This window comes from Nannobrachium achirus (genome assembly GCF_963921795.1).
Source record: "Nannobrachium achirus genome assembly, chromosome: 5".
Classification (NCBI taxonomy): Eukaryota; Metazoa; Chordata; class Actinopteri; order Myctophiformes; family Myctophidae; genus Nannobrachium; species Nannobrachium achirus.
The window spans coordinates 66520675-66547639 of NC_137814.1; the positions used below are offsets into that span (position 1 = coordinate 66520675).

At 43.5% G+C, this 26965-nt stretch overlaps 2 protein-coding genes across 2 annotated transcripts in view; one reads left to right on the forward strand and one right to left on the reverse strand.

Annotated features, from left to right (window-relative positions):
* Positions 1-26965, forward strand: part of hecw1b (HECT, C2 and WW domain containing E3 ubiquitin protein ligase 1b) — a gene marked incomplete at both ends in the record, with an annotated part of 102724 nt that overhangs the window by 55289 nt on the left and 20470 nt on the right. Inside the window, 10 exon segments of the mRNA XM_080725985.1 lie at positions 3000-3148; positions 5533-5666; positions 6935-7120; positions 12309-12443; positions 13601-13700; positions 20508-20604; positions 22270-22353; positions 23374-23483; positions 24169-24283; positions 25300-25413. Coding sequence (XP_080582111.1) covers positions 3000-3148; positions 5533-5666; positions 6935-7120; positions 12309-12443; positions 13601-13700; positions 20508-20604; positions 22270-22353; positions 23374-23483; positions 24169-24283; positions 25300-25413 — 1224 coding nt within the window.
* LOC308285315 (DNA-directed RNA polymerase II subunit RPB11-like) lies at positions 608-964 on the reverse strand (the record flags this gene model as incomplete). Its single annotated transcript, XM_080726028.1, has 1 exon — positions 608-964. One exon carries the CDS (start codon positions 962-964, stop codon positions 608-610), a length of 357 nt encoding a protein of 118 aa, XP_080582154.1.

Consider the following 26965-nt stretch of genomic DNA (forward strand, 5'->3'; position numbering starts at 1 on the left):
CAACCAACCAACCGCCCGTCTCATTCCTCCCTGGTTCTCTATGCTGCTGCTGTCTCCAGTGCTAACCTGCCGAGCTGGTGAGTAGCTAACCTGCAGTCTGCAGACGCTGGTGAACGTCAACCACTATGCCTAAACCTAACCCAAACCCTGACCCTAACCTCAGTGGGGCTGAGGGAACATAATAATAATAATAAAACTTTATTTGTATAGCACCTTTCATGACATGAAATGCAGCTCAAAGTGCTTTACAGAGCATAAAATGAAGCACAAGTTAGAACAATTTCAGAGCAGTGCGGACGTCAATAGCAGCACAGGGATTTAAACATTCAGCTAAAAGCAAGAGTAAAGAAATAGGTCTTGAGCTGTGCTTTAAAGCTATCCACCGAGGCTGCCTGTCTTAGGTGTAGTGGGAGTTTATTCCAAGCTGTCGGTCCATAGAAGCAGAAAGCTGCTTCACCATATTTTTTATATGTCATTGTTGGCGCCTCAAGTAGGTCTGCACTAGAGGACCTGAGTGGGCGGGTTGGAACATATCTACATAGCCATGATCCCCTGCACTTGAGTCCTCCTCCTCCACACCTTGACAGAAAGCTTGAGAACAGGCGATTCACTCGACGCCTTCCCGCTTGTCTTTGACGGCGACTCTGAAGCGCTCCTCCAGCAGCGACAGCTCCGAGGTCAGGGCCGCGATGGCGTTGGTGAAGGCCTCGTGCGGGCCGTAGTCCGGGGTTGTCTGCACCCTTAGGACCACCTTGTGCTCCAGCGGGTGGGGGACCATGTACCCGGCGAACACCACCTTGGGGTCCTTCTGCAGCTGCGAGTTGAGGAGGTTGCCCAGCGTGTGATCCTCCTTGTTGAGCGTGAACAGGCAGGCGTTGGGCACCTTGGTGCTGTCCTTGGACATGGAGATCTTCTTCTCGCCCGGGCACAGGAGGAAGGACTCGAAGGCAGGCGGCGCATTCATTTTTTTTGCCTTCTCTGTTGTTGTTGTTAAGAAGTGTCTTTTACGATTGTAGAATTCCCCTTCGATATAAACACAAAACAACAAGTGTGAAGTAGAGCTCTGCCTTGGCTCTGACGCAAGTTCGTTTCTCCCCGGCAGAACCTCTGACGAATGTCTGTTAGGACTCTTTCAATACCTAGCCCGTCCTATCCCTTTGGGTATATTGCTCTAATCGTTCGTCTTCCTGTGTTCAACTGGAGCCGCTGGAATCTGACCGATCTCGGTGGGAAGCCGGTTTATATACGTCCATCTGACGTCATATTGGTGATGTCAGTCTGACACGTATGCCGTTCATGCCTGGTTGCCAATGACTCCGGCCTAACCATGGCTACTGTCTATGACGGTAGTCCCCTATGACATGAGGGACTGGACTATCTCAATATATAGTGTTCTCCACATCTCCATGTTTAAGCCAAACAGGTTCGCTCCATTTCTCCATGTATAGGTCCAAATGCACAACGTTTGAGCTTGGCAACGAAACGTTCTTAACAAAGTGTATTGCTGTTATATTTTAGTATCTTTGGGTTTGTCTAGCCTGCAGCTGCTAACTAAAATAGACGGTGTGGGAATCATCGTTACTTATATTACCCTTCAGTTGCTATATGTCATCATCATCATCAGTGACAGCCAGCCCCATGGCCTCCCCTAATTAACTCATTGAGTGCCTATCCCGAATTAGTTCGGGATATATGATCGTATCACAGGGTGCCTATCCCGAACAAGTTCGGGATATAAAAAAAAAAAAAAAATTTTGAAAAAAATTTTTTTGATTTTTTTTTTTTTTTTTTGGACCCCATCAAATCTGGTGAACATGATTTCAATCGCGATTTTGCATGTTCCACCCCCATACAACCCCATCTAACATACAGGGCAGCCATTTTTGTTTACATTACATGTAAAACATAAGGGCGATTATCTCAAGAATGCCTGAACGGATTTCCAATCGGATTTTTTTGTTTGAAAGCTGTGAACAAACTGCACAAATCCACTCCAATGCAATCCAGGATTTTTCAGAGCTCATTCTTCTCTGTTTTTTTCCCATGCATGAGGTGTGCAAGGTTTAATCATGGCTAAGTTGACGAAAATAAGGCTTCTAAAATGCTTGGTAGCCAATAGCTAACTTCAAGCTAACTTCATCCTCTTCCTGTACATGCAGTCATGCACAAAGGAAAGTGTTCAGGCAAGTCATGGCTGCAGGGCTTCTGCATATACCAGCATATCTCTATGGGATTTTCTCTGGCCACTGGGCGCCCTCTAGTGGTGAAAGGGGTGGCACTAAATGAGTTAACAAGAAATCTTGTGAAATAAAATGTTGTCAACCAATCATCAAGGACGATGATACACGAAAGAAGAAGAAGTGACATGTTCGTCACACACTGAAATCTAACCATCACTGTAAAAATCACACCCATTGTGAAGTGAGCGGTGGTCGTGCTTGCATAACGTCTTCAATTGGTAATTGGTGATGTAATACAGGCTACACACACACACATTGCTATGGCAAAACGCTGAGGAAAAAGACTAGGATATAGGTCTAGGATGTAATTGGTGATGTAATATGATGTAATATGGCTACACACACACACATATTGCTATGGCAAAACGCTGAGGAAAACACATTGCTATGGCAAAATGCTGAGGAAACGTGGCTACAGATAGGTCTAGGATGTAATTGGTGATGTAATATGATGTAATATGGCTACACACACACACACACACATATTGCTATGGCAAAACGCTGAGGAAAACACATTGCTATGGCAAAACGCTGAGGAAAAGTGGCTACAGACACACGCACAGCCACTCTATGGAGCGGTTTACCACCGCTAAAAAAAATCCTCACAAGTATAGGGCGTGTGTGCGTGTGTGTGTGTGTGTGTGTGTGTGTGTGTGTGTGTGTGTGTGTGTGTGTGTGTGTGTGTGCGTGCGTGCGTGCGTGCGTGCGTGCGTGCGTGCGTGCGTGCGTGCGTGCGTGCGTGCGTGCGTGCGTGTCCAGGTACCAGACCATCCAGCGCACCATGGCCAGCGGCGGAGGAGGAGGGGGTGAGGATGAGGAGGGAGAGGAGGAAGGTGGGGGACAGAGGAGCGAGGACGGAGAGGCCCTGAACAGCAGCGAGACGGACTCCACACCCACCACCAACAACGGTACGTTGAGGTGGGACTTAAGGCCCTATCAGAGTACAGTCTGCGGTGATAAGTCATCACCGCGGTGTAGTTTTCTAGCTATCACCTAGGCTTTTTACATTTTTAGGTGATGGCTAGAAAACTACAACGCGGTGATGACTTATCACCGCAGACTGTACTCTGATATGGCCTTAAATCACTGTTTTGCGAGCACAAGTAAGTTTCAAGGCAAGTCCCATGGCAAGACTGGCAAGTCAAGCCCCGGAGTCGAGACTGGCAAGGCCCAAGGCTGGCAGTGGTGTAAAGTAACTAAGTAGATTTACTTAAAGGCCGGATGACAGCCAAAGAAGTTTAACATTATGATACAGTAGGTCACGTGGTCTTTCTCCAAACAGTCTGAAAAGGAGGCGGGGCCGTATCAGTTAGTAGTGAGTGTATACTTCGTCCGTTGTGCGGTGCAGCGCACAACGTGATGCGTTGTTGTTAGCTTGTGGTGCGGCTAGCACCGCACGGCTATTTTGTGTGTGTACACACACACACCCGCGCGCACACACCCGCGCGCGAAAGCACACACACACAGGCTACACACACAGAGTGTATGAGCCACGGATCTCCTCTGCGGAGGAGGAGATCGCTGGACCCTCGTTCTAGGTCAGGTGCTCCAGTCTGGTTTAGGGGAAGAGACAGCAGGGTATGGCCGACAAAACCGTCTCAGGGACGGGGAGAAGCGTGTTGGACCCTCGTAACTAATCTCTGACACCTTTTTTGACGAAGATAATAGGTATAACCACTGATTTTATAGCGAATGCTGTATAATTTTTACCCCTAGAACTGATAGTTTTAAAGTTGGTTTTGAAAGTCGGAAACACACCTCGGACAGCTTTTGTTGAGGCAGTTTCAAAAGATAATGATATGGATGCTCGACTCCGCCCTTTCCCCCCCATATTAGCCCAATCAAATTAAGGTATTGCCGTTACTGTACAGAAAGTAGGCTACTACTTTCAGTACAGTAACTACAATAAATTAATTTGATTGGGTAATTTAACATGGGGGTACATGACATCATTAAAAAAAACTGGCTAATTTGATAGCCATAATTAGCTGTTTTGGCCACCCGACCTTCAATTACTTTACTTAAGTACAGTTTTGAGGTATCTGTACTTTACTTGAGCATTTCCAATTTCCTTTAGTTTTACTTCTACTCCAGTACATCTCGGATCCAAATATTGTACTTTAACTGCACTACAATTATTTGAAACCTTTAGTTACTAGTTACTTTGCAGATATACATTATACTATTATATAAAACATACCTAAACCACTTTAGCCCTATTTTATACCGTGGCTATTTGAAAATAGCAGATCTACAAGCTCACGACGTGTCACGATGCGACACGTTGTGAGCTTGTAGATCTGCTATTCTCAAACATTTTAGTACTTTTACTTTTGGTACTTGAAGTACTTTTTTGATGCCAATACTTTCGTACTTTTATTCAAGTAAATTTTGAATTCCGAACTTTTACTACATTGTAGTATTGATACTGTTACTCAAGTAAAAAACTTGAGTACCTTTTCCACCACTGAGCTGGTCCCAAGGCAAGACAGGTATAAGTCCCAAGTCAAGTCCCACATCAAGACTAGGAATGGAGCTCATAAATTTTTATTGATAACGTTATCGATCCTGCTTATTGAGCCGGGCTTTTATCGAACCCACTATTGAGCGTTTTTGACAAATGCTGAACAGAACTGCTTTTATTGATTGGGTTGTTGTGACTGAGTGGCTGACCATTATCTATGACCACCAACATGACAACTGACAAAAGTAAAAAATATTATCATTAAATATCATTAAAGCTATACTGTGTAAGATGCTCAACTAGTGGTCAGTAGCCCTATAGCAAACCGCGGTCGCGTCCGCGTCTTTCGGCCGTTTTTCGTACCTTCACACCCCCGCGTCTGCCTCCACCTCGCCGAGAGCTATCTTTAGAGGGGTCCCTGGTTCCTGTGCGTTCAGGCATTCCGGAGAAACGGACTCCTTCACCCTGCCTGGTAGGCGAGATTACCTTTTGAGTATAGAGACACACGGGCGACTACAAATATGGCCGCCATAGCGACCCCACTTCAAGATGCGCTGTGATTGGCCGGCAGTGTATAACCCTCGCTGTGATTGGCCGGTAGTGTGATGACGTAATTTTGCCGCGAAATCCGGTCCCCGGTCAGAATCATAGAAAACATATTTACAGAAGGCTTTAGGGGATGAAATTAACGGAGTTGGTGTTCTAAAACTTTAGCGATTTAACAGTTAGGACAATTTTATGATTTGTTTTATAAAAAAAGTTACATGGTATAACTTTAAAATAACTATTCATCACGTGCGTGTTTTGCATCTCTGTGGGTTTGTGTAGAGCTTCATGACGAAGCCTCCCCCTCCTCATCCTCGCACGGCGTCAGCGCCCAGAAGCAGCACCTGCTCCTCCACAGTCCTGCTGTCAAGTTCATCACCCATCCCGAGTTCTACACCCTGCTGCACGCCAACTATGTAAGTTACAACAGCATTCACCCAATATTCGAATATCAAAGTCACTATTCGACGTTGTTCACCGAAGTTGAATATTCGCCTTTTTTTTCTCTCTCTCTCTCTCTTTAAAAGATATTTAGTTTATAAAGCTTGGCTAGATAGGAAGTCATAAGAATGAGTTGTCAATGGTTCTCAAACCTTTTTAGGCTGTGAACCCCAAAATAAAATTAAATGTTTTTTAACTGGGGACCCCCACCCTGACAAGCACTTGGAATTGCAGGTATTACATTTAATGTGACTCGGTTCCGCAGATAAATATTGTGAAAATAGCCGATCTACATGCTCACAACGCCTCGCAACGCGATGCGTTGTGAGCATGTAGATCGACTATTTTCACAATGTTCGCCTCTTGCCTACTTAATATTTGACAGTTTGGCCAGTCCTGTCGAATATTCGACTATTCGAATACTTTAAGGTCGAATAAACCGAATACTAAAAATCACTATTCGTGAATGCCCTAATGTAAGTTCATCACCAGGGGTGTCACACCAAATTCTGGGCCCTGGGTACAAGGATTCACTGCAGGCCCCCCATGAATGTTCTTCATGGGGGAGGGGTTTAACCCATTCAGACTGGGAACACATTATTACGCGTTATTTTGTGCTTTAACTATTGAAAAATAGCAGATATACAAGCTAGATCTGCTATTTTTGAAAAATAGTGAAAAGTCTTTGAACATTTCAAATCCTTTTAAGGTTTTTTGAAAAACCTATGTTTCCCAACGGGAGTTCGACCTATGGGGCAGTTTCCATTTTTTAAAGCTTTTTTTTTTTTTTTAAGATTTGTTTTTGGGCTTTTTATGCCTTTATTTGATAGGATAGTAGACTGACAGGAAAGGGGGAGAGAGATAGGGAATGACATGTAGCAAAGGTCGTCCGGATCGGGAATCGAACCGGCGACGCCAGCAGGCATCATAGCCTAGTATGTGGTATGCGCCTTGACCACTAGGCCAACAGGCGCCCTAAAGCGAACATTTTAAACTAAAATCTTCTGGGGGGGGGGGGGGGGGGGGTTTCCTGGAAGTTGTAACTAAATATTTTGAGACGAGGTCCAGGGTCAAATACATGTAATTTTGGGGGTCCTGACTCCTTGACATGAAAAGGTTTCAGAACTTTTTTTATTATTATTATTTTTTTTTAACTGCTGAAGACATTTGTAGAATCTGCCTCAGGCCTTAATGGGTTAAATACCCTCCATTGTGTTGTGTGGTGTCTCTCCCGTGCCACCAGGGGGCGTACCGGATGTTCACCAACAGCACGTGTCTGAAGCACATGATCCTGAAGATCCGCCGCGACGCCCGGAGCTTTGAGCGCTACCAGCACAACCGCGACCTGGTGACCTTTCTCAACCGCTTCTCTGACAGCCAGCTGGAGCTGCCCCGGGGCTGGGAGATCAAGACCGACCCCCAGGGAAAGGTACGACTCTCTGCTTAGAACGCATCAAGACCTTGGGGCGCGGTGGCGCTACCCGGCGAGCGCTCGCCTACCTCGCTTCCTCCTTTACTGGCCAACCGCGGGGCTCCTCGCGTCCAAATAAAAAGAGGCCGAGTTCAATTGTCGCCAATGGAAGATCTCCCCCGCGGTGGTTTCTTTCCAATCAAAGCGCCTCCCGCCGCACGTCCATGTGTCTGCCAATAAAATCGCCGGACTCCTTTTTCATTTCTCCTCCCCTCCCCTCCCTCCCCGATCAAAACACACCGTCCCTCGCGGGATTCCAACCAATCACGCGCCGTCTTTTCAGGTTGCTGTTCCGGTCTGGGGCCAGAGCGGATATGGAAACGCTACTTGCTTTAACGTGGGCTTACACATTACCGGATACAGTAGGCGGGCTCTAGACGAGATCTGAGCACAGAGCAGCAAATAGAAATCACACGGGAGGGCTATGAACAGCGGTAGAGAAGATGTGAGCCACATTTATATCTTAATGCAGATCCCGACGTTAAAAACTAACAATTGTCACTTATTAGAGACCTTTGGATGAATGGACGCTTGCTGACACTGGCATTGTTATCCTAACACTCAAGGTAAGTTTCGTGACTTCTTCAAATCACTATGGTAATGGCCTCTTCTGCATGGAATTCATTACAATAACAATAACATTCTTCTAGGCAATAGGCATGGTGATGGTGTGTGCTACTGTCTTTCATTTGATCCATGGCTGGCCAATACTATCTAGTTAATGCTTTATTTGTAAAGACATTTTAATAGATCCTATGGATAGTTAAGTTACTGTCCTGCTATTGCAATATTAGGCTATGTATATAATTTTTTAAGGTATTTGTCAGTGTCATTGAAACATTAAGATAAGGAGTCATATAAAACTTTACATATTGTAGCCTAGTATGTTAATGAAAGTGGAAAGGGGACTACATTTGGCTCATCAACAAAGCATAACAAACACATGTTTATATATATCTATGTGTTTCTCTATGAATTTAGTACAAAGGACCCACATGTAAACAAGACAGTGTGCTTTCTTGGGTTTAAATCCTATTAGTAGACCTTGGATCTGATTCTGAACTGTACTGTGCTTTTCCTATGTGAACTGCTAACAAAGTATTCAATCAAAACCATAAACATAAAGACACTCAGAGTTAGGGGTCTGTGCAAATAAAACACCTGAGAACCAATATATCAGTGTCATACATTCTGAAGAAAACCTGCATGGAGCCTTGACATTCTGTAATTGGATTAAAATAAGATAATAGTGTGTAAATCTTTGCCACATACAAATGTCTTTGTACAGACATAGATGCCCCCTGCATGATAGCTTCTAAACAAAAGATAAGGCCATGTGGGATCTGATGTGTGATGGGCATACTGTATTATAACATAGGCAAACAAACTGTCACCTTTGTGTGACACTGAATTTGTATTGATTACACACATTTCTCTCTATTTCTCCTTTGCTGTCTCCCAGACCTCAGCTGTTCTCTCTGCACCTCTTCACCAAAGGCGACGCGTCTCCACGGCCAGATTCAACAAGCGGACAGTGCAGGCAAATTCATGCAGAAAGTGGCCAGTACAGAACACAGGAAACAGGACACAATACTGTACACTGCCCAAAAATACAGACACCATATCAAAGGAAGAGTCGCTAGCAGACAACAACAAATAACTGAGCAGTTGTGTTGCAGATGTTTGCCTTTCCCTTACTTAAATTTGTGATGTTGAGACTTGTTTTATTATTCTTGCGCAAAGTGTGATGCCACCAGAGCCATCAACATATTGTCGCTGTTGGGCAGAAACCATGTCCCATTCCTTTTATTTTATTGTAAATGAATGCCCTGCTTTATCCTACATCAGTGTTGCACAAAAGTAGTGAAAATAACAGATCTACAAGCCCACAGCGCATCAATGTGTTGTCAGCTTGTAGTTTGTCTATTTTCACCATGTTAGCAGATCTATAGGCCCACAACGTGCCAACTTGTTGTCAGCTTGTAGATCGACTATTTTCACAATTTTAGATATTTTTTTTTAAATAGTAATAAAAAAAAAACGGTTTTGGACATGCAGGGTTTCCACCCAACAGTGATGATGTGTGCACCTATGTAACAATGTTTATGTTGTATGTGGGAATACCTGTTGTATTTGAATCTTATAGATTAAAATTTACCTTTCATGCAGTTGAATGCAGTTTTTTACTAAATGAAAACGATCCAGATTACATCAATGTCTAACATACCATGCATTCATTTATTTTGAGACCTAAGGTAGATCTTGGTTGATCCCCATTGGAGATAATCATGTCAGCAGCATTAGTTAGAATGAAATACAAGGTACATCTAAGTTTATTTGTTCCAAACCCAGATGAAATAATAACAAGTGAAATACTGATCTGCATTTGCAATGGATCTCTGAATAACAATACATAACATGTACAGTGAATATATCAATTAATATATACTGTGTACATATATCACCAATGAATATAAATAGATCTCCAATATGTCTATGAATGAAGTACAGTCTCACAAGGGTTATTCTTAACAGGCATCTGTCAGAAGGTGCCAATGTACTGTAGGCCTACATGTTGTGTTGTAGTAATAGTAGAAATAGGTTAGATGATGGTGAGAAAATGTATTTCTTGGTCCATTTAAAGATGGATAAAACAATGAGGAAGTTTCTTTCATTCATTGAGTTTTATTTTTGCATGGTGTATAGGTGGGAATTGAACAGCCGACCTGGCGTAGGTGGGGATCGAACCCACGACCTTCTGATCCTCACCAACCATACCTAAAATCGACAAAAATCTAAATTTTCATGAATCTATCATATATACTCATAAACTACTTGGACAGATCACTGGGGAGATGTAGAAGAAGACTAGTCTGTTGCATTTTTCATCCCTTCCACGCTCGTTTTCTCTTTCTTTTTCTCTTTCTCCTCTTTTTTCCTTCTTCCCCCTTCTCCCCCTCTCCCCTTCCATTTTTTCCCCCTTCCCCCCCTTGGTAGGCAATTGTTCCCCAGCCCTGGCGCAGTCGGTAGCGCTGTCGCCTTACAACTAGAAGGTCCTGGGTTTGATTCCCGCCGGGGAACACTGTGGGTGCTGGGGGCATGTTCTCTCCTCTGTGTCATCAGCAGGGGCATAGTTCTGCCGATTTAAAATGACTCCAATACGGAACTAAAACTTCCTATGATTGGCCGCTAGTTGGGCTGTTTTCCCCCCCGGCCGGTCGCAAAAAGAATTGTTCTCCATTGGACCCCATTAATTTTCCCCTTTCGTTTTCTAACCTTAATTAACATTTTGATAAATACTTTATGGTTCCTATCGCTAGTTAAAAATTGACTTTCAATCACCATGATATGCGTTTTGTGAAAATACAGTCCAATTTATGTTAAAATTGATGATAAAGTTGCTGGGGGCGTGGACAACTAAACTAATACCAGCCGGCTGTGTTCTTCTTCGTGTGCTGTATTTCGGGAGGCTCCGACCACATTCTCCCATGTATCCCTGTGGTTGCATGTGACCGTTGGCAGCCAATAGCATCCTCTGGTGCCTTTACAATCTATGATGGCGACACCCATGCCAAGGACCCATATTGTGTCATTTGCGCTGCATAGAAACCAATGGCTTCGCTTTGTCCATATCTTTTATATAGTCTATGGTTAGGACGCACAAAGACCTTGGGGGAACGGTGGTGCAGTGTTTAGCACTGTCGCCTTACAGCTAGAGGGTCCTGGATTCGATTCCCGCCGTGGGACACTGTGGGCGTGTTCTCTCCTCCACGCCATCAGTGCCCACATCCTAGGTCGGATTGGCGCAGTGTCGTTATTGACAGCAAATTTTGATTTAGTTTTAGTCATAGTCTTTTGAATACAATGTCATTTAGTTTTAGTCATAATTTAGTCACGTTAAAAAATGTAGGTTTTAGTCGATCTACAGTTGATTTAGTCAGGCCTTGATGACATTGTAATGGCTGATTTTACACTTGGTTGCGTGCTGTAAATAGCCGATCTACAAGCTCACAACGCGTTGCAGTGTGACGCGTTGTGAGCTTGTAGATCGGCTATTTTCAGCACGCAACACCTGAGAGCAACCAAACATAAAATGACTCTCTTCTCCACTAGTCCTTCCCTAACGTTTTAGTCTAGTTTTTATTTTGTTGACAAAATAGTCAATATATTTAGTCTTAGTTTTAGTCATCACAGCTTAGTTTTTATTTAGTTTTTATTTAGTTTTCTTCAGTGAAAAAAACACAGTCGACAAACCTATTTCGTCATAGTTTTAGTCGACAAAATCAACACTGCGCAGTCGGTAGCGCTGTCCTGGGTTCGATTCTCGCCGGGGGACGCTGTGGGCGCTGGGGGCGTGTTCTCTCCTCCGCGTTATCAGCGCCCACACCCTAGGTGGGATTGGCGCAGTGTCGTTTTTGACAGCAAATTTTGATTTAGTTTTAGTCATAGTCTTTTGAATACAATGTCATTTAGTTTTAGTCATAATTTAGTCAATCAGTGCCCACACCCTAGGTGGGGTTGGCGATAGGGCCTTTCTGCGTGGAGTTTGCATGTTCTCCCCGTGTCTCCTAGGGTAGATACCCTCACAAAAAAACATGCAGTGATCCTGGTCTCAATAAAGCCTCCCCCTGACCAGCCAGGGCGCCTGATGGAGGGGAAAGGAACAGGTTGGAATAACGTGTTCCTTCCACACGCTACGTCCAAACCGGAGAAATCCCCCCCCTGTCAGGTGAAAAGAAGCAACTTGGACTACTCATGCATAGAAGGAAGCATGAGGTCAGTCCGTTGTCTCCCCAGGCGTGGCAGAGGGAGAGCAGAGCCCAGGATTACATAGGCAGTTGGCACTGGGTGAAAAATGGTTTACAAAAATCATGGGATAAAAATTACAACAAAAAAAAACAAAAAAAACAAACAGAACGGATTCAAGACTGACCCCCCCCCCCCCCCCCCCCCCCCCAGATCATGCCTGCTGCTATGGTATGGCAACATGACTGGTGTCAAGACACCAGTCGTGTTTCCAAACCTTAACTTCTTTTCTGAACTGACGCCACTGCATTGTGGCGTTGGATGCTTTCATGTGAGGTAGTGTTGACATTTTATGAATGCTTGCATAACCGTAATGTGTGGTGTGTTCGTTCCTTTGCAGAACTTCTTTGTGGATCACAACAGCAGAGCCACCACCTTCATCGACCCTCGCATCCCCCTGCAGAACGGCCAGCTGCCAAACCACCTCACACACAAACAACACCTGCTGAGACTACGCAGCTACAGCGCTGGAGAGGTACACGCGCGCACACACACACACACTAGGGCATTCACCAAATATTCGAATATCAAAGTCACTATTCGACGTTGTTCACCAAAGTCGAATATTCGCTTACCATATATATATATTTTTTTTTATTGTTTTCTCTTTAAGAAATATATAGTGGATGAATTTGTGCTCTATACCAGGGGTTCTCAAACCTTTTTAGGCTGTGACCCCCAAAATGAACATATTTGACCAGGGGACCCCCACACTGATAAGCACTTGGAATTGTAGGTATTGCTTTTGTGTGTGACTCGGTTCCACAGATAAATATTGTGAAAATAGCCAATCCACATGCTTACAACGCCTCACAACGCGAGACGTTGTAAGCATGTAGATCGGCTATTTTCACAATGTTCGCTTACTTAATATTTGACAGTTTGGCCAGTCCTGTCGAATATTCGACTATTCGAATACTTTGAGGTCGAATAATTCGAATACTAAAAATCACTATTCGTGAATGCCCTAACACACACACACAAACACACACACACACACACACACACACACACACACACACACACACACACACACACACACACACACACACACACACACACACACACACACACACTCTTAATGATTTTAATAATTTGTTTATGTCCACATTAGGGATGGGACGATCTGAAAATGTCATATCACGATTATTGTGACAGAAGAAATTGCGGAACATTTGCGATACGATAACAATATATCGTGCAGCCCTAATCTATGCCACTATGACACCACGGGCTGTATTTTGATTGTACACCCCCAACATGGCTTGTTTTCTATTGATTACTCATGACATGGAGACTTCAATAACAATAAAGAGTTTTGTTTTGTATTTGTCGCAATCCTAAGACAAAATTTAGATTTTAGTCAATTTACCCCCTTTGATTCCGGATGGGGACCCGAATGCATTTGGGTCCCCATCCGCAATCAATTTACTATAATAAAATGTTTGTCAGAAGATGCAAGTGACTTCTTTTTGTAGTTGAACCGGACCTTTCCGATGAAAAGTTTGGTGGTCATAAGAGCGGGTACTTAAGACAATCGAAATCGAGCCCTAAGAGAGTGTGTGTGTGTGTGTGTGTGTGTGTGTGTGTGTGTGTGTGTGTGTGTGTGTGTGTGTGTGTAACTCCTCCCAGGCATCGGAAGTGTCGCGTTCTAGAGGCATGATGTCTCGACCAAGCAACAGCTTAGTAACAGCCATCCGTAACCAGCAGCCGCAAGACAACGTTCCACAAGGTAAGCAAATCTCACATAACAGCCATACATAACCAACAGCAGCAAAACAATGTTTCACAAGGTAACCAAATCTCACATAACAGCACCAAAGACATACAATTGCAACCTCAGGATATATACAACCGCACCATAACCAAAAAGGCAATTCAGATTTATAGCGACTCTACACACCCTCTTCACCCCTCATTTGAGCCGTTACCATCGGGCAGGAGGCTTAAGCCTCTATCAGAGTCCAGGGTGAAGAGCTATTCACCGCAAATTTTTGGTGTAAAGCTATCCACCTAAAGTGAGAAAATAAGCGGAGGCCATCATAGTCAGTGACGGTGAAGTCCTATCACTGTGACCGACTGGTCTAGATCGACCAATCAGTGAACGGGGTGATGGGCCGATCTGTCTGATAGTAAAAACAGAGAGACGTGTCGGGGTTCGCGGTGGATAGCTCTTCACCACAAGTAATGACGCAATGTTGTAGTTTTATGACTTAAAAAGACTACACCGCGGTGGATAGCTTATCACTGTGGTGCCTACTATGATAGGGGCTTGAGAGTACCTCTAGCAAAGAAGAAGGGTTTTGATTGATTGATTGAAGACTTTATTAGAAGTTTGCATAGGAAAAGGTACAGTTTCATGACGGTACAGTTCACTGGTACAAGGTCTACTAAAAGGAGATCCATGAAAAGAAAGCTTATTTCCACCGGAAACCATTTAAGTATCTCATATAACATTGAATGACAGGCGAATAGAACACAGTACTATGCAGTAGATATGTAAATAAAATAAAATGAAAGAACAAAAAAAGAAAAACAGTAAGTCTAAACAAACAGTAAGTATATACAAAGAAGGGGCAGGGGAGGGTAGGGCTGGGCTAGGTTTTTTTTTTTTTTTTACCAGTTGCGAATGGCTGCTGCCTGGCCTTCGGTAAGGCTTTCCACATTTTGGTGGTATAGCAGAAAAAAAGAGTTTGACCCTTTGTTGGTTTTGACTCTGGATTGAAAGTGATCTGTGGCGCTGCCTCTGGTGTTGTAATTATGGACATCTTTAACGTTTATAAAGTATTTTGACAGGTACATGGGTATCATAGTGGTGTAGTGTATCTTGTACACCAGGCCCATTGCGAGTTGCTGTACTCTGTCATCTACTCTGAGCCACCCCACTCTTAACTGGTGATTAGCGGTGAGGTGAGTCTGATAGGGAAGGTTAAGCAGGACCCTAATTAGTTTATTTTGGGCTGTTTGGAGTTTAGTTTTTAGGGCTTGTGGGGCGTCACGATACCATACGTGGACTCCGTAGTCAAAGAGGGGCTGGATTATTGCACCAGCTATGGTCTTCAGTGTGTTGAAATTGACCATTGGGGCGATCCTCTGTAGGAAGCAAGTTTGTTGGTTGATGTTATTTATTACTTTAGAAGTCATCTTTCAGCTGGAAAGATTAGCTTCAAGGATACATCCTAAGTAAGAGATTTCGTTTTTTCGTGTTATGACCTTGTCACCCACTTTGATTGTGAAGTTATCGACTTTTTTGATTTGATCCAAAGAGGATGGACTCAGTTTTTCCCAGGTGAATTGATAATTTGTTGTCGTTAAGCCATGTGCAGATCTTACTTAGTTCAGAGTTAAGTGTCTTTTTAACCTGCAAGGTGTCCTTGCCCGAGATTAGGAGAGCCGAGTCATCCGCGAACAGGTTGCAGTCGCAAGCAGATGCCATGTCGTTCACGTATATTAGGAACAACAGAGGTCCCAGTATGCTACCTTGAGGAACACCACAGCTTACTGGGAGGGGGGGGGGGGGGGGGGGGGGGTACCGTTAATCTCCACCATCTGTTCCCTCCCCACCAGGTAAGATTGCATCCAACTCACTGCTGCGCTGTCAAGACCGATGGCTTTTAGTTTCTCAATCAGAATAGAGTGATTTACGGTGTCAATGCCTTCTGGAGGTCCATCATGACCATGCCGCTATATTTGCCATCATCCGCTTCGCGTTTGATTTGGTCAGTCAAATAGAGAAGGCATGTGTCAGTGGAATGAGATTTTCTGAATCCAGATTGGAACTCGTAAATCAGATTATTCACATCGATATATCTTGCAATCTGTTCGTAGACTATTTTCTCCATGACTTTGGATATGGAGCTAAGAATGGAAACGGGGCAGTAGTTTCCAGGGTCTAGTTTGCTACCTTTTTTATGCAGGGGTTTACTTTTGCTTGTTTGAAGTCCTGGGGGACATGACCCTGTTCGATGGAAAGGTTAATTATGTGGGTAATGATTGGAGCAATGGTGGCGGCTGAATCTCTGAGAAATCTAGCTGGACTTTTATCAAGGCCAGTGGCCTTGTGTTGAGGTAGGGCGCTCAATTTGTTGAACACTTCATCAGTTGTCACTGTGGCAAGTTTAAAATTGTCTTTGCTAACGCCCAGTTTTTTGTAGAATTTTTTAACAAATTTTTGTTAAAAAATGTTGTTTTCATATCGATATTCACGTTGCGACACAAGCATAAATTATTTGAAGATTATCCCAGTTTGTTAAAAGAAACCAGAGCACTAGCGCAAAATATCTCTGCTCCACTTTGAACATTCTTTCTCCCTGCTTTAATGGGTTGTTTCTAAGTAAGGCCCCCAAATGATTTTGGAGGAGTCCCCAGCCCAGATGACAGTGAAGTCATAATTTAAGGACCCTTTTAATAAAGAAAGAAACGGAAAAAGACCATTACTGCATCAACAAACTACAAAAAAAAACATAAGCCATGGCAAAAAAAAAAATCACACCCGTGTGAAGTGGAGCTGTGTGTGTGTGTGTGTGTGTGTGTGTGTGTGTGTGTGTGTGTGTGTGTGTGTAGATCATGTGTACCGATTTTTGTGACATTAGAAGAAAATATGTAGGAAAAGGAGCAAAAAGTGTGTTTTGGAGAAAATTCAAGATGGCGGAAAATCTATCCTGGTGCAAATGGGCGTGGCCTATATGGGGAGATGCGTCTTGACCCAAGGAATCCAGGGAAAAAAGAATTTTAATTTTACGATCTACGGTTCAAGAGTTACGGGGCAAAACGTAAAGTGGGCCGTTATAGCGCCACCATGAGGCCGAGTGATGTAATTATTTTTCGATTCATTCTTAAAATCATTATGAATCTCCTCTCCGAGGTTTGAAACTGTAGCTCCGATGGTTTACGAGAGAAAAATACTTGAAAGTGATTTCTTGCATTGTCCCATTATAAGTCAATGGGGACAATTAACTCTTTTAGTGCCACCCGTTCACCACTAGAGGGCGCCCCAGGTGCCATAGAAAATCCCATAGAGATATGCTGGTATATGCAGAAGCCCTGCAGCCATGACTTGCCTGAACACTTTCCTTTGTGCATGTACAGGAAGAGGATGAAGTTAGCTTGAAGTTAGCTATTGGCTACCAAGCATTTTAGAAGCCTTATTTTCGTGAACTTAGCCATGATTAAACCTTGCACACCTCATGCATGGGAAAAAAACAGAGAAGAATGAGCTCTAAAAAATCCAATGCAATCCTGGATTGCATTGGAGTGGATTTGTGCAGTTTGTTCACAGCTTTCAAACAAAAAAATCCGATTGGAAATCCGTTCAGGCATTCTTGAGATAATCGCCATTATGTTTTACATGTTATGTAAACAAACATGGCTGCCCTGTATGTTAGATGGGGTTGTATGGGGGTGGAACATGCAAAATCGCGATTGAAATCATGTTCACTAGATTTGATGGGGTCCAAATTTTTTTTTTTTTTTTTTTTTTTTCAAAAACCGAACATGTTCGGTTTTGGCATATGTAATACGTTTTAAAAAACCGAACATGTTCGGTTTTGGCACTGGATGAGTTAAGCGTCGTTTTTTGCCGATTACGTCGGCATGGTAAGGCGGATCGGAACGAAAGGTAATAGAACACCATTCCCGGCCGAGCCGCACATTTTGATGTATATATTGCGCGAGTGGCGTAAATGGTGCGGCACTAGTTACGCGCCGAAGTCAGGCTACATACACACAGACAGACAGACACACACACAGACACACAGACCCACACAGCCACGTATAGGGAGCTGCACACAGCTCCAAAAATAAGAAAGGGATCCCTAATTATGTAAGATGAACAATAATGAGGGCAAGTGGCCATGACTGAGGGCAAGTAGAACATGACCTGTACTTTCCAGACGGACAAGTGCCTCTGAGACCATAGTGTCAACCCCTGGTTGGTACTTTTTTGTATCTTAGCCTACTATTTAAGATTGACCGACATAATACAAATAAGCGAATATAAATATAAATATATATATATATATATATATATATATATATATATATATATATAATTGTTTTATTTTTTCCCCGGACCCGGACCTGTTTCAAAAGAATATTTGCGGACCTTCAAGATTTGTATTTGAGGACCCCTGGACTAGGGTTACAAGACATCAATTGTGCCAACTGCAGTGGAGATTTGAAATAAGAAAATGTTTGAAGAGTTCCAACCCCCACAGCCCTTGATCACTGTTGCACTGTTGCGGGATGCATTTTATATAGTTTTAATGTATTGTGTATTTTATGCATGTTTTATTGTTGTATACTGACTGCCTGCCTGTGTGCCAAAGACACATTTCCATGTTATGCTAAATTTGATGGACAATAAAGTTTTCTTATCTTATCTTAAGGTAATTTACCACAAGTTAACTAAGATGTACACAGCCTAGCCTATAATGAGAAGAATGTGTGTCCATTCCATCGTGTCCTGTGAAGTCTGACGTCATTTACCCATCCTACCTGGTTCACGTTCCCCCCCATTCTGAATTCCCAGACTTTTTTCATATTGCTTCATATAAGAACTGTGTTCCGAAAATAAACAAATAATCTCAGCGGTTTGACTCATGGATATGAAGAATCAACTGATAGTGAGAAAATGGTAATCTTACTGTCGCCGAATTAGTTACATTTTCGCTAGAATCAGGCTTTATAAAATATGAGTGACTGACTCTCATAAACCATACAGAGCCACCTCCCCGACAATATCGCGCAAACCGTTTGTTTATTTTTGGACCACAATGCTTATGCGAGACGATTTTAACTCAAACTCTGCCATCAAAATACCCCTTTGTACCCCTTCTCTGCCATGCCCGTAGAGCCCGTAAATGTAATAAAAATGAATTAAAAAACATTTTTTTATCGAAGCGCAACTAAAATAGGCCGGAACTAATGCTCCGTGATCGGTTTCACACGGACACATTATTGAGCGGACAACTTTAACATTGGAGTCCCTGAACCGGAAGCGGAAGTCCGTCCTCTATTTTGGCCCGTTAACTTTCTATCTGAACTCCGCGGCTTACAGATGGAGAACTTATTGATCAATTGAAAAAGTTTCAACGGATTTGAGAAGCTGATGGAATACGCGAACACACGATGCATAGCACGATCACGATCACGCACGATGGGAACTGGACGAGCGCCCACGTTAACAGGTAGGAGAAGCCGGCAGTGAAAGACATAGAGAAATTAACGGGCTTTACGGCCGTAAACTACGAATGAGTTAAGATGACCCAATGTTATTCTCCATAGAGAAACCAGTAAGACTCCCTAATCGGGAGATAAGCGACCATAGGTCGCTTATCGCCACAAATAGGGCGAAAATGTGTTTTTCCAAAATCTTCCTGATCCATGTTGATGACATGAGTGTAGACATACTGTGTGGTGATTTTCGTGATTTTAGGGCAAAATCTGTAGGAGCAGTGTCCAAAAATGTGTTTTTAAAAATCGGCCTGAAGGTGGCGCTATATGGGACAGATTCATGTTGAGGGGATGAGTGTAGACTTACTGTGTAGCGATGTGCGTGATTTTAGGGCAAAAACTGTAGGAGCAGTGTCCAAAAATGTGTTTTAAAAATCGGCCTGAAGGTGGCGCTAGAAGAGGGCCATGTGAGAAATGAGGGGTGGGGTCTCCGCGTTGCCTTGGTGGACGAATAGGTACCGGCCCCGGCTCTCCCGGACGCTCCTAGCCCGAGTTACGGCATTTTATGTGAGCTGCAGTGGAGGGGGTCCTCCACTGGGGGCGCCACCACTTTTGCATCCGTTCTGGAGCACCAGGAGTGGGTGGTCCCCAGGAATTCCCCGTGAGCAGCCCCGTTGGGGTGGTCATTTTTGCACATTTGGTCATTTTTTACACCTGGGGGTCCCTGGAGCTCCGGGGGTCCTTGGAGGTTGTAGTTTGGCAGGTAAGGAGTGTGTGTGCAAAATTTGGCATGGATGGGGGCAACGGTTGTGGAGATATGAGCAGGGCAAAAGTGTGACGTGTGACGTGTGACAGACAGACGGACGGACAGACAGACAGCCGGTGGAGGTTTTGATAGTAAATGCGACCTATGGTCGCAATTACTTCCATGAACCGGGGGGATGAGCGAGTCACATCATGACTTCACTGCTCTATAATGAGAAGATTGTGTGTCCATTCCATTGTGTCCTCTAGCCTATAATGAGAAGATTGTGTGTCCATTCCATTGTGTCCTCTAGCCTATAATGAGAAGATTGTGTGTCCATTCCATTGTGTCCTCTTGCCTATAATGAGAAGATTGTGTGTCCATTCCATTGTGTCCTCTAGCCTATAATGAGAAGATTGTGTGTCCATTCCATTGTGTCCTCTAGCCTAAAACGAGAAGATTGTGTGTCCTTTCCATTGTGTCCTCTAGCCTATAATGAGAAGATTGTGTGTCCATTCCATTGTGTCCTCTAGCCTAAAACGAGACGATTGTGTGTCCTTTCCATTGTGTCCTCTAGCCTATAATGAGAAGATTGTGTGTCCATTCCATTGTGTCCTCTAGCCTATAATGAGAAGATTGTGGCGTTCCTGCGACAGCCCGGAATCCTGGACATTCTGACGGAACGGCAGCCTGCTCTGACCAGGAACCACTCCCTCAGGTACCTGTTCACCTCACTGACATCACCTCCTAGCATTCACCTGGCTGATAGCATCCACCTCCTTCAGTGGTGGAAAAAGGACTCGCATAAATAAAAGTATCAATACTGCAAAATATAAATTCTCCATTATGTTAGTAAAAGTCCAGAATTCAAAATGTACTTGAGTAAAAGTATGAAAGTATTGGCATCAAAATGTACCTAAGTACCAAAAGTAGAAGTACAAAATGCAGATCTACAAGCTCACAACGCGATAAATCGGCTATTTTCAAATGCCTACATATAAAATAGGGCTAAAGTGATATATGTATGTTTTATAATATTATATTTGATATCTGCAAAGTAACTAGTAACTTAAGTGTTCAAATACATGTATTGGAGTAAAAAGTACAATATCTGGATCCGAGATCTAGTGGAATAGAAGTAAAAGTACTGGAAATTGGAAATACTCAAGTAAAGTACAAATACCTGAAAAGTGTATTTAAGTACAGTACTTAACACATCTGGTGCCAACCCCGAGTTTCCCGAGTTTGAAAAGGTACCACCCCTGTGCCAGCCCCGAGTTTCCCGAGTTTGGGACGTTTTTGAAGATTTTTTTTTTTTTTTTAATACTTTTTGGACCTCCAGAAATGTATTAGGCATGATCGCGATCGCGAAATTGCATGTTTAACCCCCATACCAACCCATTCTTTCAAACATGGCAGCCATGTTTGTTTACATCTGAAGAAAACATAATGGCTGATAAATCATGAATGCCTGAACGGATTTCCAAGCGGATTTTTTGTTTGAAAGCTGTGAACAGTGTGCACACACATGGTGCATCATCTAGGCATGGGCGTGCACGATCCGTGCACTATAAATTACATGGAAGTCTATGGAGACCATGGCATCGCGGGACATTGGCCGGAAAAAAACATTGCAACATAAGTGTTAAGTAAATGTACGTAGTTACTTTACACCACTGACCTCCTTGCATCCACCTAAGTGACGGATTGCACATCACCTCCTAGCATTCAAATGACTGATAGTGTCCAACTGACTGATAGCATCAACTTCCTAGCATCCACCGGAATGTGCCAAAGCTCTGAGCTTTGATTGGCTCTATATAAAACCACATTTGATACCTATCATCTACACTTACTGATTATAGAGCATGTTATATAATTGTAATCAGGTCTTTATATCCTGCGCAATGAAGTAATCAAACCAACAACAGAGCGAATGGCATGACGCACGTGCGCCCGACTCCAGAGTGTTCATGCATTTTGTACATTGCAGCACGCACTCGGAAGTGGCAAACAAACGTGGCATAGCCGGAGATTTTAGGATCCTAAATACTCTTTCCCAAATCTGTGTTGCCAAAATACCAACTTTAGGGAAATAGCAACAACACGCCCACGGCCACACCTCCATGTGCAAATAAAGGAGTCTGCATAATGGGTAGCGGGTATAGCGTCCCTAAAATACCATTTAGGGAAAATTAGCAAGTTTCCTTACGCTGGGTATATGTTGAGGGTATAGCATATTTATATTTGTTGATGATGATGTGTGTGTGTGTGTGTGTGTGTGTGTGTGTGTGTGTGTGTGTGTGTGTGTGTGTGTGTGTGTGTGTGTGTGTGTGTGTGTGTGTGTGTGTCTGTGCACGTGTGTGCGTGCGTGCGTGCACAGAGAGAAGATCCACTACATCAGAACGGAGGGAACGCAGCGGCTGGAGAAGATGTCTTGTGATGCTGACCTGGTCATGTTACTCAGGTGGGTGTGGCTTACACTGTACAATGGGGGTCCGGGGACCCCCTAGGGTACTTGAGGGGGGATCCAGAGGTAGCCTGGAACCAGACCAATCCGCCTGGGCAAAAAGAAAACGTGCCCTTGGCGAATATGGGTCTGGCCCCGCTCAATTGTGAATCCATTTCTGTCCCCCAAGGAATTGGGAGACCAATCAGGGCCCAGCATTGGTCTGGTCTAACCAATCGTGTCCAGAGCCAAATGGAATGTGTGCGCATGTAGCAGTGTTGACGCACTGCCTCAGCCTGATGGCCTCAAAAGTCTCCCGGACCAAAGGGATATCCACGAGGGAGACCCTGGTTTGAATCCTGGACACATGTGTACACTCCCAGAGTTTCCCTTTATTTGAGGTCGCATTTAGTATGGAAATCTGCAGATCATGTCCGTATGTCCGTCACACCTCATGTCACGCTCCATACAAGATCCCTAATGTCATCAATATTAAGCCCATATCTGGGAATGCCCATATATGGACATATTGTGTCAGTCTCATGTGGTCTATGACGTCAGACATCTATGATGTCAGAAGTCAGTCATCACACAATGTGACATGTGTATATGTTTCAGTTTATTTGAGGAGGACATAATGTGATGTGTATATTTTCAGTTTATTTGAGGAGGACATAATGTGATGTGTGTATAATTTTCAGTTAATTTGAGGAGGACATAATGTGATCTGTGCATATGCTTCAGTTAATTTGAGGAGGACATATTGTGATGTGTGCATATGTTTCAGTTAATTTGAGGAGGACATAATGTGATGTGTATATGTTTCAGTTTATTTGAGGAGGACATGATGTGATGTGTATATGTTTCAGTTTATTTGAGGAGGACATAATGTGACATGTGTATATGTTTCAGTTTGTTTGAGGAGGACATAATGTGATGTGTGTATATGTTTCAGTTTATTTGAGGAGGACATAATGTGATGTGTGCATATGTTCAGTTCATTTGAGGAGGACATAATGTGATGTGTATATGTTTCAGTTTATTTGAGGAGGACATCATGTCGTACGTCCCTCCATCCGTCCACCCAGGCATCACCTTCTCGCCTCGCTGCTCTCCAGGTTCCTCTCCACACAGCTCTCCAGGTAAAGGTGTGTGTTCTACTGACCTCCGGCACCTACACGACTGACACATTGTGGCTCTTTTCCACTATGAGAGGTAACCCAAAACCTTCCACTACCTGAAACTATCCAGAACCAAGTTCTGTGATAGCCTGGCAAGCCAGCCTCATAATCTGCATTCACTCACTCGTTCCTTCCCACAATATGGGTCTGGACTTTGGGCCATAGGCAGCTTCAAAAGTGGGCAGGAGTACTTGCCTTGACTGACAGACTCCTATTTCAAGGACTCCCCTAACTCTGAGAGCATACAAATGGAACCAAATGGATCCATTTGGTTCCATTTGTATGGTCTCAGAGTTACACACCTTTTAAGGAGTCATTTGGAACCCCCAAGTTACCCTGGACCACACTTTGGGACCCACCAGTGTAGCAGAGTGTTTCCAGTGAGCCAACATGCTCAATATCAGCACCCTGACTTTGTTTGACCAGAATGGAACAGAGCCTTCATTAGTATCATTAGTAACACCTGTGAAGGAAGTGAGAAGAGACCCAACTTCAGCCAAAAATGGCTGCTGTGCATATAGCCTATTGTCGGAAATGCCGGTACATTAAAAAGTTGGGCTCAATATGGGTGTGAAGTGGTTGATGAATTTGAAATTGAATTATTTTGAATGTGTGCGTGCGCGTGTGTGCGTGTGCACGTGTGCGTGTGTAGGTACACAAAGGGCCAGGGCGCCAGCCCCCTACAGACGAGACTTTGAGGCCAAATTACGAAACTTCTACAGGAAGCTGGAGGCCAAAGGTTACGGACAGGGACCTGGGAAGATCAAGTAAGACCCACACACCTTCAGCATAGCAATGTTGTTTTTGACAGCAAATTTTGATTTAGTTTTAGCCATAGTCTTTAGGCAGGGTGTTTAACTGTACTTGTACTGTACTACATTTCAATTGAATTTTTTGAAAAACCTATGTTTCTATGTTATATTCAAAGATTTGCACACATGTTCACGACTTTTCAAAAATAGCAGATCTACAAGCTCGCAGTGCGGCACTCGGTGCCGCGCTGTGAGCTTGTATATCTGCTATTTTTCAATAGCTAAAGTATAAAATAATTAAGGCCCCTCCACCTTGTGCCCTAGTAACTCAGCCAAAAAGGCTTCTTATTAAAGAACATGGAGGATACGAGTAATTATAGAATGCCGTGCCGTATTTAAACATGAGTGAGACTTTATTAAAAACTCATTCAGTGCCAATGACGTCTCTTGACGTCTTTTTTTCAAAGGTCTTCTGTGCCAATGACGTCTTTGGCGTCTTTTGTGTTTTTTGTATAGAAAAAAAAACTTTTTTTTTTTTAAAGATGTCAAAATGACCTGAGATCAGAGAGATGGTTTTCTCTGTTTGTGTGTTGGCTCCCTCGTTTAGCTGATTGAGAAAATGTGTGTCCATTCTAGTGGATGGACACTTCTATCTCTGCTCTATCTCTGGAACCATTTGTCTGATTGACAAAATTATTTTTGCCACTGAATCACAACAACTGTGTCTGTTTCTGTGGGGAAAGAAATTATATAAAAAAAAAACATTTTTTTTTTCATTGCATAGTAAAGAAAAACATACAAAATCGTGGCACAGCTACCTTGGAGCCATTTTGGCATTTGGCACAGAATGAGTTAAGCACTTTGTGAAATGTGAATGTTCGTTTAGTTGTAGGAGGTTAAATAAGTCGCTCTGCCCGAACACGGGAATATGACAGTGGGGGCTTGGTCTCTACGTCCATGCATGAGCCTCGATGGGCTTAAGATGGGCTAAATCGCTTTGGGAAACCCGGCCATTATGTTTGTGCTTCCAGGTTGGTGGTGCGTAGGGACAATCTTCTAGAGGGGACCTTCAACCAGGTGATCGCCTACTCACGCAAAGAACTCCAGAGGAACAAACTGTACATCACCTTCGTGGGAGAGGAGGGGTAAATAACACGCTGTCACCATGCATCACCTGGTCACCACTTATTTGAGATGTGTATATATATGAACAAAGGTTTACATACATTTGCAAAAGGACTGGTTTCTTCTAGTCTGGGATCACTTCACTTTTTGGGATTGTAACCGGTCTGGAGCGGAAACCACAACATGTCATATTGTAGTTCTCAAAGGACTACAATTTGCCGGAAAGATCAAACCGGATTCAGTTGTAACCCAAATTATTCCCCTGCGCTCAAGGACATACTTTTAGGGCCTACCTAATAAACTCCTTGATGCGGCGTAGTTTTGCTTTTGAAAAATTATTTTGGTATATGCATCTTTTAGTCCAACTATTAGCGACTGGCAAGACTACACTAGGCTACTCGAGCATTTTAATAGGGATTGGGGAAACAAACGGGGGGAACCAAAACAAAACGACGCCGCTTCTTCTAGTGGTTTCCGCTCTTTAGGCGGAACCCAAACGGCCAGTTGTGAACAAACACCAGGCTTTCGGTAGGCGAGGTTATGTTTCTTCTAGCCTGGGTGCCAGGCTGTTCGCTCCGTTCCGTGATTAGTTTTGTCTCTCCGCATCACAGTCTGGAAATGAATCTGTTCACTCGTATTTCTGAACGTCCGTTGTGACGTAGCGAGGTCGTTGCTGATTGGGTGTTGTTCCAACGAATCAGAGTAGGCTTAGGGTAACTAACTACGTCATCAGCCAGCCAATACAGTAATACGGTTTGGTCAGGACTTTCAAAAACCTTAATTCGAGCCCGATTTAGCCATCCCTTTACCACTCTACCCAAACTTCTGTCTGATGATTTGAGATTTCCTTGAATAGCTAATTGAATAGCTAATCTTCATTATTCCATTTACTCTGTAAAGCACCAGTTCCATTGGCAGCGGAACAGGCCCAGAGCACCTGCTTGACAGAAGGTGTGGTGTTCTTGGGGTTAAAGGTCTCACGCACCCTCTCGACTCCAAACACATTTCTAGTCATTGTGGCCAAACAGCTCCATTTGTGTTTCATCTGACCAGCTTTGCTGCCTTTTATAGCGCCCTTGTATCTCTTTGTGTGTGTCAAAGATTTACAAACCTTTAAACAAAGAAAGTCAGACAATTTCATCAATGACAGAACACATTTTCAACAGCATTTAATTAAAATAATCTAAAAATTGTGACCATCAGGTCTCAGTTACTCTCAAAACCTCCACCGGCTGTCTGTCAGTTAGTCAGTCTGTCCGTCACGTCACACTTTCCCTCATTTCTCACATGGCCCTGTTCTAGCACCACCATGAGGCAGATTCTTGCAAAACACATTTTTGGACACTGCTCCTACAGATTTTGCCCTACAATCACGCAAAGCGGTACACAATATGTCTACAGTCATGTCATCAACATGGATCTGTCCCATTTAGCGCCACCATCAGGCCGATTTTTAAAAACACATTTGTGGTCACTGCTCCAACAGATTTTGCCCTAGAATCACAGTATCTCTAAAGTCATGTCATCAACATGGATCTGTCCCATTTCCCATATTCCCTCCTGATTGGCTAC